The 14,098-nt window shown below is 33.2% G+C and overlaps 1 protein-coding gene across 2 annotated transcripts in view; it reads right to left on the bottom strand.

Annotated features, from left to right (window-relative positions):
- LOC143199482 (uncharacterized) overlaps positions 1 to 14,098 on the bottom strand; it is a 270,931-nt gene that overhangs the window by 8,568 nt on the left and 248,265 nt on the right. For both annotated transcript variants that reach the window (XM_076409316.1, XM_076409315.1), the window contains exons 18-22: positions 11,240 to 11,371; positions 10,988 to 11,160; positions 5,090 to 5,418; positions 3,090 to 3,253; positions 2,820 to 3,034 (exon numbers count right to left, since the gene is read on the bottom strand). In XM_076409316.1, the coding sequence (XP_076265431.1) occupies positions 2,820 to 3,034; positions 3,090 to 3,253; positions 5,090 to 5,418; positions 10,988 to 11,160; positions 11,240 to 11,371 (1,013 nt within the window). The remainder of the gene's footprint in view (positions 1 to 2,819; positions 3,035 to 3,089; positions 3,254 to 5,089; positions 5,419 to 10,987; positions 11,161 to 11,239; positions 11,372 to 14,098) is intronic.

The raw sequence follows: 14,098 nt of genomic DNA on the forward strand, positions 1-14,098 counted from the left end.
AAAAATAATGGTTTTTTGCGCGTAGGGTTTTCAAAACAAATCCACTTTTCACCGCCCGTCGCTATCCAATGCTGAATTGACTTCCGATTAAACGTTGAAAGCAGCATTTCACAGAAGATTTTTCGATTTTCCATTTGCCTGTCATTCAATTAATGTGACACCAACCTTCCCATCTTTCGGATTTTCTACATTGCCCGCTATCAGTCGCTAATCGTTTCTTGAGTCACACTTAACGCTTCTGTCAATTAGGTTTGACTTGGGTTTTCTTCCAATAACTCTAGCAGTTTCGCATCTTTTGTTTTGAACGTCGAAATCACCACTTTTTTAGCCCACATTTTTAATTCGGCTTTCAGCGGATTTTTTTTTCGATTGAATAAGAAAAGCAATTACTCTAAAGTAATATATGAAACTTAACATATTCAAAGAGGTATAAATCTATGGCGATGTTGCTTTCGCAAAATCAAACTCTAAAGCTTAAGGCATAGATAAATAGAGATTTAAGTTTATAAGAATATTTGGGAAAATGTTTCAAAGTTTGAAAGTCGGTTAATTTTTTTTTGTTTTAAATATTTTTTCCTTATGGAAATACTATTAATATTAATTAAATTAATAACAATTCCTAACGCAAAAAGTCATAGGTTAGGCCAGGAGAGCCCTTCACATCAACAACGATCGGAATATTTATAGCTATAAAATCTTGTTGTGTATATGCTGATTAGTAAGGTGTAGTGTTTTGCGAGCTACTAAAACCAAATGAAACTATCATTATATTCTTCAAAACTTATTCAGACACGTTTTTAGAAAATGGTAATACAAAGTATGTATTACAAACATATATTTACCCAACGTACTTTTCTTTTTTACAATAATTACAATAATAGAAATAATAAAGATAACTATAATATATATTGAAGTAGTTTCTGGTCCATATTACACTTTATATACATTTTGGAACACCCGTTATATACGAATGTACAGAGTGGAATTATTTTTTTAATATTATTGTAATATTTTATAGGTTTTAAACTTTTAGTAATCTGCTGTAGATTATTATATATCTTCTTTATTATTAAGTTGTTATCACAAAATATTAAGGTATATAATGGGAACTTAAATGGGCGAACCCGTAGCCAAGTTCTGTCTGCATGTTTGAGTGACTAGAGGGCCGAAGGTATAAAAGCAAGAGTAACTGATAGATTTTCTATCAATTGTAGAAATGTTGAAATCAATCTATAAATGTTGTAAGGAATCTTAGGTTATATTTCTTTTGTTTCTAGTTTGGTGTATAACTTTAAGGAAAATTGCTAGTCCAGACATCATTTCTATGGCATTTAAGATAAAATGTATTTGTTTAAACACAAAAAGGGAACGATAAGATATGAAGGTTCAAATAGAATGAATTCTTTTCCAAATGATTTTAGTACAGCGTGAAACGATTTCTGAAGGTAAGCAACCTAAGGGAATCTCTTGTGGTCCTATGTACGGAGACAAAGGCTTGTTCCTTGCACTTCAACTCAGATAATTATGGACCCAATTGTGGAAGAACATTGCTTAACAAAGATACAATTCCTACTGCTAATTTAAATAGTAAGTATTTTGTTAAAATCTACATCGATAATTTAAATTAATATTAATATTCACGCTCTATGTGTGTACCACTTTATAAATATGTTTATTCACAAATCCTTTGCTTTTACCTATTGGAAAAAAGGCTACAAGTTCAACACCGGATCAGCAGTTATACAGCCCTCATTAGAATCTTAAAATCGAATGGGAACTAAAATAATAAAGTACAAATATTATTAAAAATAATTGAAATTCAGGGGTTTTCAAACTGAAAATTATAACATGTGTTTCTCCGCAGATTTCTTCGAAAGGGACGATCTGCGCTTTCAACTGTTAAACGCCAAGATTACTAAGAACTAAGTGTATATGTTTCATTCAAGTGTTCACTAATATTCAAATAAAGTGTTTTATTAAACTTTTTTTAACTTTTCCCTATAAATATTCTTGCCCTGCCCACCCTCTGGTGACTCAGACTCACGAAGCTTGCTTACAACTTTGTAGATTGCACTGAGATTGCATTTTACGTCTCTTTATTTTATTTTATGGTTGCTACTGAAATCGTTGTTCATATCCATTCGGAGATAGCTGAAATAATTGGAACAAAGCAATTATATTTGAAGTTTTCGAAATTCTAATTCCACCCTGCATTTTTATGGAATAGAGCTAATACCAAGTAAAATAACAATACAATAAAATTTTATATATTTTATGAATTACTATTTGTTAGTATTTGCTCTAGTAAAATATTTGCAAGAAAATACAGAAACTAAATTAAGGATGTGAAGCTAGCGTGCTTATATCTAAATAAATAAATTCTATCAATAAAGTCGGTGGATCTAATACAAAAATTAACATATCTTCATCTAGTAGGAGTGAATAATCAGTGGCAATATTGAAGATAAATAGGGAACATAACAAGATAAAATTCAGGCATATCAGTGTTCTTTGTTTGATGTTTATGATATTGTTGTTGATTGCGTTCTTAAATATTAACACTGTTTAAGTATATAATGGGCCAATATTTAAACATTCTTAATCGGGAAAAGTGTGTAGATAAAAATCTGAGGAAAAAGGGGCTTATAGTTCAAGGTCAACTATTTTTACCATTATGTTGGCTCATTTTCTTCTTCTTTGACTGTGGCTGAAAAATTGCAAATAATCCCTTTAGCTGTCTACCAAACATGAAGCAAAATAAAATGTAAAACTTAAGTCATCATCAGGCATCGAGACAGAGCTAAAAAACGTTAACTTACCGTCGGAGTTTCTGGGAGAGCAATTTGGTGGTGGGGGGGCCGGTGGGAGTTCGTCCTCGTGCAGGTGTCTGGACCTAGATCGAGATCGCGACCGGTCCTTCGTGGAAGACGTTGAGGTTTCGCTGTCCAACGATCGGGATTGTTCTTGGAGTTTCGTACGTTTCGAAGGGTGTGAGGCTTGAGGACTTTGATTTGGTTCGCCAAGGCTCTGATGCCTTCAATAGCAATAAAATGATATTTTTAGATTAAATAATTGAGTATAAAATATACCTTGTTTTAACCCTCGATGTCTTTACTAATGGAGGGTTCTTCTTCGGTGGGGGCTTGTCAACGCTATCGGCATCCTCCACCTGTATCCTAATTTGAGGATTTGTATTCAGAAGAGGTTTATTTCCTTCGTTATTCGCCTTCTTTACTTTGGTCTGTAACTGTGCCTAGAGGATTGAATAATTTGTCAAACAGTCTATTCAAAATAACAGTAAAGTCGCGTCATCAAGATGTTTAATGTATTGCCGCCTGCCAAAATTTGTAAATTCGTTTTAGAATCAGACAATATTTTCATTCTCATTTAATGTTATGTAACCGAACCAGTCTGCAAAATTCTTTTACACATTAGTGATAAGAGGTTATATACCGGCAAACGTTATTTGCTAGTTTTGATCATTTTCAAATCGCTACTTATTATTACTGTGAGTGAAAATGCCGAAACCAGGCAGAACAGATTTTATCCCTATCACCACATTTCATCAGTCACCTCGAACAAGAACGAGATAATGGAGGCCACCGTTGCCAATAAATTTCATTAGAGAGATAAGCATTTTTACTGATAAATATTAATTTATCTTAGCTGCGGTTTTATTGAAAATATTTTTGCTTTTTGCGCTTACACTGGGTATTAGTATAAGCACGGTCACTGAAAATATGAAAAATGTATTCTTAAATTCACCAAAAAGAACCCGTCCTCATATGAAGCGGGTGACGAATCAAGATCAGCTTGACGTTAGTTCTATCAGAGATCAAATATGTGAATCATATCTAATAGGCGCTACTCTAACAATTTGGTCCTTTAAATCTCCGAGTTGCTTTTCACAGTGATTAATCTTTGTCCGCTTCAGGGCTTAATTCACATACATGTTTTTCGAAGCAACTCTGTTTATATGCTTTTATCTTTTGATTTGTCTGATTATTAATTATATTAAATAACTTTTTGTCTGCAGTATTTCTCACTCTGGTACTCTTTTAGCTTTTCGTCTTTCTTTTATTAATTCGCTAATTTCAAGGGTGCAATTTAGTCATATTCTAATTTCTCTCTTGGTGTCGTGGTATCTTCTTTTGCAGCGTACCGAATTTGTTCAATTATATTTCGGTTTTGCTGCTCAAGATCGTCTACACTTTTGAGTCTTACGTTTAAATTGATTTGTTTCTGCAAGTCTAAACGTGTCCCAGTTAATAAATTTGTTAATTAGTTTAATAAACTGGCAGAACAATCTTACAGGCGTATTTATAGATTTATAGTTTGGATTTCGAAATCACCTCTCCACTTACGTCTCACAAGCTTTTGACCAGGTATGGCATTTAGGATTTATATAAAAAATGAGTAATATCTTATCGAAAGAAAATTTAGAGTCTCGATAAAGGGAAATTCTCAACACTTAAGCCTATTTTGGCTGGAGTTCAAAAGGCAATGTCTTGAGGCCACTCCTATATCTGCTCTATACTGCTGATATCCCAACAATAAAAGAAACTGTATTTGGAATATTTGCCGACGACAAAGACATCATGGAAAAAGATATATCTCTGTCTAAGGCAGTAGAAAAGCTACATGTAGCGATCAACAATATCTAAAAATGGACTAAAGACTGAAAAGTACAGCTTATTAGCTCCAAATCTGTCCATGTTATTTTTACATTGCGGCGAAAGAAGGAAAACGTAAGATCACTTGACGGAGGCCCGGTTTAAAATCAGCCAAATACTTCGGAATATATCTGGATGGTTCTTATCGAAGGTTAAACTGGAGAAATTATGTTACCTAAAAAGCAGAGCAGATTAGATTGAAACTCCAACAAGAGTAGTGGTTACTCGGAAGATATCCTCGGCTTAACCAAACATCAAAGATATTGTATATTAAGAGTATGTATTTTGTATATTTTGTTAAGGCAAAATTTGTACAATATAAAAGTTTATAAGAAAGTTTTATAAATCCTTACAAATAAAATATCCCGCTGTAAAGTGTGCTGAAACTTTGCGAAAAAGAAAGCGCAAAAAATCACCTGCAATTGATTAATGGTTTCCTTGTTCCTCTTGGCGATCTCGTCGTCTGACAGGTTGTTTTTTTGATCCAGCTTATCGATGCTGGTGAAACTTTTCGCGCCGCTAACGTGCTGGCTTTTGTCGATCTGGGGTAAAGTGTCCTCGCTCTTTCCGAGGGTGAGGCTGTACTGCGGCTGAAGGCGCGTTTTGTCGAAAGAACCCTGATACTTGGGCAGAGTGGCCAGTTTTCGGCCGATGCTCTCGGAATCGGATAATTTCCGAATTGGTTCCGTCGATCTCGTGGAACCACAATCGGAAATGTTCTCGATTGACAGAATGGGACTTTTGCCTTAAAACACACAAGAAAATGTTAATATCTTTGTATATAGTATTATAATGTATTAAGCAAAAAAATAGAAGCACTAGGTACAACTGTGAATTAATGGATTTTTCACTAGACATAACATGTCAATTGAACAGTCCCTGGCCTGTCATATAGAAGGAGTTACTAGAATTAAATTCATAAGTTTTTTAGTTAGCCCTAACAATAAAAAAATGCGTGTATAAATTGTCGGATCATTAATTTGTTAATTATAGCATTTTGAGGGAAGCAGCTTTTGTTAATGTGAAAAAAACGGTTAAAAAGGAATTTCGCGGGTTCATAAAATATTGCTTTTTGAAGGGTCAAAATACAGTTGAAGCGACAATTTGGCCAACTTGATGCCGAGTTTCCGGACAATGCCCCAGGAAAATAAACCATCACGTGGAACAACCACGGAAGTTTAGAAGTGATGAAATGAGCACCGAAGACGGTGAACGCAGTGGACGCCCAAAAGAGGTTCTTACTGACGAAAACATAAAAAAATCCACAAAATGATTTTGAATGACTGCAAATTGAAATTTAATGAAATCGCATATCTTTCACGAATATTTGGGTATGAGAAAGCTCTGTGTAAAATGGGTGCCGCGCGAGCTCACTTTTGACCAAAAACAACAACGAGTTGATGATTCGGAGCAGTGCTTGAAGATGATCAAGTGTAATAAACCCGAGTTTTTGCGTCGATATGCGACAATGGATAGAACATGGCTCCATCATTTCACTCCGAACTCCAACCGACAGTCATCCGAGTAGATTGCATGCGACGAACCCGCTCCAAAGCGTGCAACAACGCAACAGTCGGCTGCAAGGTTATAGTGTCCGCATTTTGGGATGCACATGAAATAATTTTCACTGACTACCTTGAAAAAGGAAGGACCATCAACGGCGACAATATCACAGTGTTATTCGGCCGCTTCAAGGACAAAATCACCGAAAACCCGCCGTATTTAAGTGAAAAGAAAGTACTGCTTCACCAAGACAATGCACCGTGTTACAAGTCAGTGGAAATGGTGGTAAGAATCCATGAATTAAGCTTCGAATTGCTTCCTCATCGAGCGTATTCTCCAGATTTGGCCCCAGTGACTATTTTTTTGATCTCAGATCTCAAAAGAATGCTCGCTGGGAAGAAATTTTCGTCGAATGAAGAGGTGATCGCCGAAAGTGAGGTCTATTTTGAAGCAAAGGACAAGTCGTACTACAAAAACTGTATCGAAAAGTTGGAGAGTCGCTATTATCAGTGTATCACCCTTGAAGGAAATTATGTTGATCTATATATCTAGCTGAAAGTTAATGAATTATATCAATTACTAGATATTGGGATTGATGTATTTATTGATAAAGGAAAAAACAAAAAATTGTTAGCTTAAGATCAAATTTAAGAAATTATTATATATGTCTTGCGACATCATTTTGAAATATATTTGAAGCAAGGTCATCATCCATCATTTCTTTTTCGTTTTAAATATAATCCGTGAATGGATCCATCTTTTTTTAAACGTTAACAAGTACCAAAGACTGCAATGAGATATTAGAAATAATTGAAAATATATTAAAATTAGCGGTGGATTAGGACTTCTCATTTGAGTGTTCGGCATATTATTATCGAGACATATGGAAAAGAAATATCGAGCTCCAAATAATTAAATCATACCTTTCGCAGACTTAAAGTCATAGTTCTTCCAATGAAAATTTAAATCAAATACCTAAATCGTATTTGCAAATGATGATAATGTTTTATTGAGCTGCTGATCCTACATTTATAATTATTGTATATTTTCCATCACCAATGATAATTAAGCAAGAGAGAAGCTCTTTGGTGGATAATGCAGGAGCAAATCAAATTTCTTTAGATCCTTCAATTGTTTCGTGGTATCCTTTCTTTCCTTCAATTCCTTCCTTGGTCTTGATTTTCAAGGTTTCAAAGTTCCAATTTCTAAGAATTTGCATAATGTTGATACACTAACGTCATTAATAACGTAATTAAATCCTAAAGTGATATTTTAAAATTTATGTTGATGCAGTATGAAAGTCAACAAGTAAATGAAAACAATCATATTAAAAAGATAATTGTAATAAATTGATTTGGTTTGCGAATTGAATTGATTTTTTCAATTAACAATTCATACAATAAAATAAAGAATCAGTGATGTGACAGGAATGTTTGAAACAGAACGCACTTTTCTTTGGCGATTTATAACGTTTCACAACCCTTGACGAGAAAGCCTGATCGGTCAAGAAGTATAATATTGCAACAGACCTGTCGTCTTCGCATACGATGATTTTCTATTTTATTATAAAATCTCTACCCATAAAGATAGAAAGAGGTATTTCTCTAGAAATTCTGTTTGTACTAGAATATCTCCAGAACTGAACAATAACAATAAATAATATTGAACTAATCAAAAGAAAACATACTTCCACTATATATTAACCATAGAATTTGACATTCGTGAAATATCTTCACTTTGCTTCATTCACACATTACTGCATCCCATCTTTTATTAAAATTAATTGCAGTTACCTATTCTCCGAAAATATTTGATATACAACAATTAATTACAATAAAATCGGAAATATTTTCACATCCTTCGAAATTAGTTCCTGGTCTCTATATTAAGAGAACTCGTGCACATTAACTTTATAACAAGTAATTAATTGGAATAATACATTATTAATCTAAAAATCTAAACCTGAATATAAAATGAATTCATCAAGAATCCATTTTTTGTTATCTGTATATAAAAAAAATTTAGAAAGTTGATATTTTTTCACTTTCTCGTTAGGAACATCTTTAAATATGAACGAAATAAGTAGATAATACTATAAAGGAGTCTAGAAATAAATAAAATAATACAAGAGGTTCACGTAATAAGAGGATTTATATTTTTAATTACATACTCGTTAGTCTAATTAGTGACTATAATTAAAAGCGTTTTCGTAGTAAAAAATTAAGAAGATTTCTCGAATAAAAATATACACGAGGGTAGGTTGAGAAGTAATGTATACATAAAATGTTGTTTAACAGATTCGCCAAGCATCATCTATTCGCCAATAATATAATTGATTCCTTAATTTTATGTTATTTTAGTAATTCATCTCTTATAATTATGTGTGTCAATTCATTCTTTATTTACAGGTCATTCCAAGTTAACAAAGAAGAATTGAGCATATTGCAATGACTAAATTCTTTGGCAAAAAAGTTGAAAGGCTATAAAATCATAGATATCGAAATTATAAGTAAATGAGGTGAGTATACTTTTTAAAAACAATGGTAGGTAGGTGAGATTGTTCTTTTGAAAGTTGCTGTAGAAGCATTGATTACAAATGATATGGATAACGTCAATATCACAGGTTGTAGGAAGTTTTGAAAGATCCTTGATTTACCTAGAGAGATTTAGCAATGAAGTGAACAATATATAAAGTGATGTTTTGCCTTCTAAAAATCTGTCATTCATTTTAAATATTTTGGCCGGTGTTTTTTCATTGTAACTGTGACTTTCATTGTAACTGTGAGAAATTTCGAAGCGATATTTCGGTTCCAAAATTAGTTTCTAGATATTAATCAAGAAATGTTTGCAAAAGTAGTTGAAACAAAATATTTTGCTCGGGTTCTATCTTCAAACTGATAAAACTGCAAACTGATTTTTGAAAATCATGGCTTTGCACCCCAGAACCTTTCCCATGAAAAACCATTTCATTAAACCAGGGTCTTGCAGCTCTTACAAAAAAACATCTACAATGATGGTATCTATAAATTGGAGCATCATTTATACAAATGCATTTCAACGAATGTATGATAAAGTCTCATTTAGGACAACAATAAATCCGTTGATACATTTTAGTTTAGAGAACTTATTCGACATCGTGATAAATATAGAGCACGAACAAAAACTAGTAGGACAACAATGTAATTAAAAATAGAATGATTTTTTTCAGTATCTCACCAGTGACCGTTAAAATTAACTGAAGTTTTTTCTTTCCATCAATGGAAAATTTTTGTGGCACTTTCTGTTTCTATAAAATCGTCCAGAAGCTTAGACTATTATAGTTTGTACCAATTATCGCTATAGACATGACATTATCATCTGAGTAACAACAATAAATTGTCAAGACATAACACTTTGTTACTTCTATATCCATCTATCTGAACACGAATCAAATTTTCGTTAAAAATGTAATTTACATCATAGCAAATTGTTATCAATTTAATTAATATCAATATAAGCATTAAGAAGTGTCGCTACACGCCATTCACAACATACTTCATCAATGTAATACTAATAAATAATGTGTCTAAAATGGTTGATATACTACTAATATATTGAAATTTTCTTTGGTGTTCAACTAGCATATGTGTTTTACTTTTCAAATATCCTGTTTATAAAACCAGTATTGTTCTATTAATAGTGTTAAATAGATAATATTAGAAAAACATATGATAGAAAAGATATGTTGAATAAATATATATGGTATGGCAATTTTTTAAATATATTTTAGTGTCTCTTTTTACCAACGATGTTTTATGTGGGTTTGATCTAAAGTGGGTTTAATTTGGAGTGGGAGTTTAAAGTGGTCTCCGAACCACGGTCCTCGGCATTAAGCCTACCGACTGGCCAGTGACCAACTTAGATACCATCTCAGAAAACATCCGGTCTTAACCAGCCTGGTTACTGGGGTTATTCTACTGGACTGGGTTGTTGCCTATAAAGATATTTAGAATTGCAATACTCCAGCAGTATTCGAACCTGCGACTATCGCCACGGTAGGAGCACCGTTCAATTGCATTAACATCTGTGCCACCAAGCCGACAAATATAGTAATTTCAGTGTTATCTAATATGTAGCTGCAAAGTCATATATAATAATTCATGTAATAATTTATATAATGGAACCTTGGAACCTTAATTCACTATGAGGCGTATAAAAATAATAGTCCTTTGAACATTCTAAGTGTAAGTTTAGAGCCCAAATAAGGTTATTCCGCTTGGACAATGGCGATCTTACGAGATTTTTTATTTTCTTATTTTATCATTGAAAACTGAGAAATTCAGTGTCTCAGGCGATGTCATTTTTGTTACGATTCCAGATTCGACGTTAAAGATGGACCTCGCTCTTACTGTGCGCTTGTTGATTTCATGGAATGATTGGTGGATTTTCATCTTAAATTTTAAAAAATAGGAAGGTAGACAGACATATTTCATGCCACAATATTACATCAAGCAATATTACAATAGACATCAAATCATTTATCTAACACTATAAGACGAAAGAACCTCGATATATGGGTCCCTCTTGAACAAACAGTGCAAAACTTATCAACAGGAAAATACCAAAAGGTCATCGACAAAAATTTTACATATATCATTAGTTAATCAATTATATTGACGAATTTATTTTGCGAAATTTGAAAAAAAACGAAATAGTTTTCTTTCCATTACAATAGGTATTTGATATATTGATATCAATCATAATAGTACTTCAATAATACTTTAATAATACTCCATGTCACATCATAGAAGATTCATAAAAAATTATTCTACCTGACAATTTGCTTCCCGTACTTATTATGTCCAAATAACTGGATCTGCGACTATTAATATCCGGAGGGGAACTGCTCAAAAACGTTGATGCGTCCTTGCTCAGTCTTCTACCAATGGTGGCGCTTCTCTCCGTGACCAAGGTCTGTGAGTTGAACACGCTATCCGTGCTAAACCTGAGTATACATCATCAGTTCTCTTTAAGAGCATTTTAAATAACAACTAAATTGAAATTTCAGGGACAAAAGTCGGTACCTTCTGACGTTCAGGGCGGTGGAACTCTTCGCCTTCTTGCTCCTCGGACTGAAGAGCTGCTTGTTGAAGAGGCTGGTGGGAGATTTGATTTTACCTTCGTTGTCGTTACGAGGGCTTGACCGTAGAAACGTTCTAAAATGTAAAACTGAGTGTTAATTGTGTAATCTTAATTCAAAACAAAAATTGTTATAAAAACACCGAGTTTTGAATATTTTGGACTTACTGGATGACACATTTTGAGTCAATTTTAGTATTAATGATAATATTTCCTTTCTTCCACATGTATATTTTGGCAGTCGATACAACTTTCTTCTCTGGATTTAATGATATTGATTGACAATAGCTGGTTATCTATTTGTTCCCAACACTTTTGTCGTTCCCGTTTCTTTACGAGCCAGTGAAAACGAAAAGTCATTGATAGCGGATTAAAGTAAAAATGAAAGTTGGTAAAGTACTAGAAAGTGTTTATATTTGAACTAGGAGTAATCGTAGTGCTACGTTCATTTTATTATACGAAAGAGATGACGAGAGACTAAAATTCACAATCTACAGAAAAAAAAGCGGAAGGAAGTGGAAATAATAAAGCTGTCGTATCAAAATATTAAAACTCATATTAATAATGAAATAAAATATAATAGAATACTTTTTATCAGAAGCATATTGCCTTAATATTTATTTATTTTCTATATTTGGATATAAAACAATTTTGGAATCGTTTAAATTGTTACTTCAACTAAATAATTTATATCAATCAATCAATTAATAAATTACTTAATGTAACAGAGAAATAGAGATTAAACTTTATAGGACATTTTGAGTAAATGTTTCGCGACGTCCAACATCTAGATGTCGCTACTTTTAATTTATTACTTGTTTAAATCGCTATGCTAAGAGACGCGACGGGATCTGATTGGTTCATTTCGTTTCAATGGTGCCTTTATTGTTTACTTGTTTCCTGCGTCATCTTCAGTAAGTCTAACGTAAGGAACACAGTATTTTGATTTTTATAACATTTAGGGATTAAATTACTACTTCATTGGCATACATATGTAAGTCTGTAGTATAATAACGAAAGTGAAGGAAGTCTTATGTACCTGAATGCACAGATAATAAGGAAGTGCCGAATTGTTTTCCTTCGAAGAAGTATTTCACAGTCTTTAAACAGTGATTGATAATGTTATAAATCCCAAAGTAATGCGGTTAAGTATCAAAGAAATTTATTATCATTACAGCGTGTTTTGTTTTAATTTTGAATCTTATAAATTAATCTCCTTCCGAAAGAACTTATGCAAACTCTAACCTATGCTTCACTAAAATAATAGCTACTGAATACAAACCCTTTAAGTGTGGATTAACTGAAGTTCAATACACTAGGAATATTGGTGCAAAGCGATTCAGGACTTAAATAAAGCTTACATTTTATTGCCCAAGTAAAAACAAATTTGTTAAATTGCCATCAATTAAAAATGTTATAAGTACCTTGAGAGGGTTCATTTGATTAAAGAAAAAAAATTGTGTAATTATCCGAATAAATATATTGGCTTAAGGCTACTTAACCAAGACAGATTGGATTTTTTTAACCTATTGGAGCTCATCGATTCAGGAATATACGTCCTTCGGCTAGTATGTTTGAAAAATCATTTAAAGGGCCCATCATAAGTTTTTTTTTTCATCTTATTTGCCTTTTGGAAATTTCAGCGAAGAGGATGAACATGAGGGCCTTTTAGATAACTTATAGTCGATATTAACGGGGGATGTATTACTAGGAGTTGAGAAAATGCAACTGGACTCTACAGCTTCAATTTCAAAACTTCCTATGCGAACAAACAGGGCAAGGCAATATCTCATGTCAAGGAAAACTCTTTTATTATGCTGTCAGTACGTCTTTGAGCTATATCTGTTTTCTTATCCCGCTATATTGCCACGTCGATAAAATAACATACTTTTTGTCAAATATCTTTAAAAAACCATTTAATTGTCCACTACATAATAATCTACTAACACAGATAGAATACTAAAAATAATAAGGCGCGCAATATATTTCTGGATAAAACAGGTAAACAAAATTTTAACTGGGAAAGACTCAAAGTTTGCTTTCAGTATAAGAAAACAAATAGATCTATTAAATTGGTCCCACTAAACAAATATGAAAAACCGGCAAGACAGATAATTTTTTCAAAAATATATTTTAACGCCTCCTTTTACCAACTATGGGTTTATCTGGGCCTAAAGTTTAACGTGGGCTCCGAACCACGGTCCTCAGCATTAAGCCTACCGACTGGCGAGCGACCAACTTTAGAAATCATTCCAGAAGACGTCCGGTCTTACCCAGCCCGGTTACTGGCGTGACTTGGATCATTTTCCTTGTCGGATTTTACACTCTCGTCTAGAACATTCACAAATTTTAAACAATCACAAACATAAATTTACGACCATGCTCCAGCAGGATTCGAACCCGCGGCTATCGCAACAGTAGGAGGATCGTCCCATCGCCTTTACCACTGCGCCAACAAGCTGGCTACGAGATAATTTTGTTTTGTTCCAAAGTTCTTTGTTTACGAACTTTATATCAGAGGTTAAATTGTTTTTTATTTAAATTATATTGGTCAATTAAATGGGACGTCAGGACTGTCACCTGCCAAGCGTTATCAAAGCACCAATCAAATGCCTTAACAGCAAAATATTTTTCTTATAGTTGCCTATAATGGAGATTTACATCGACCAATCATATTACTTGAACTACAGCTCCAACTGGACCTTTGACAAAGCAAAACTTTTCTCCAGAGACCTCTATTAAGTTTTATCTCTATTACTCTGTGATTAATGTTCATCTTTAATAATTAAAGAAACTAATTGATG

The sequence above is a fragment of the Rhynchophorus ferrugineus genome, unplaced genomic scaffold (genome assembly GCF_030347505.1).
Source record: "Rhynchophorus ferrugineus isolate W39M unplaced genomic scaffold, kcgeb_rfMv2 rfM7, whole genome shotgun sequence".
In the NCBI taxonomy this organism is placed as follows: domain Eukaryota; kingdom Metazoa; phylum Arthropoda; class Insecta; order Coleoptera; family Curculionidae; genus Rhynchophorus; species Rhynchophorus ferrugineus.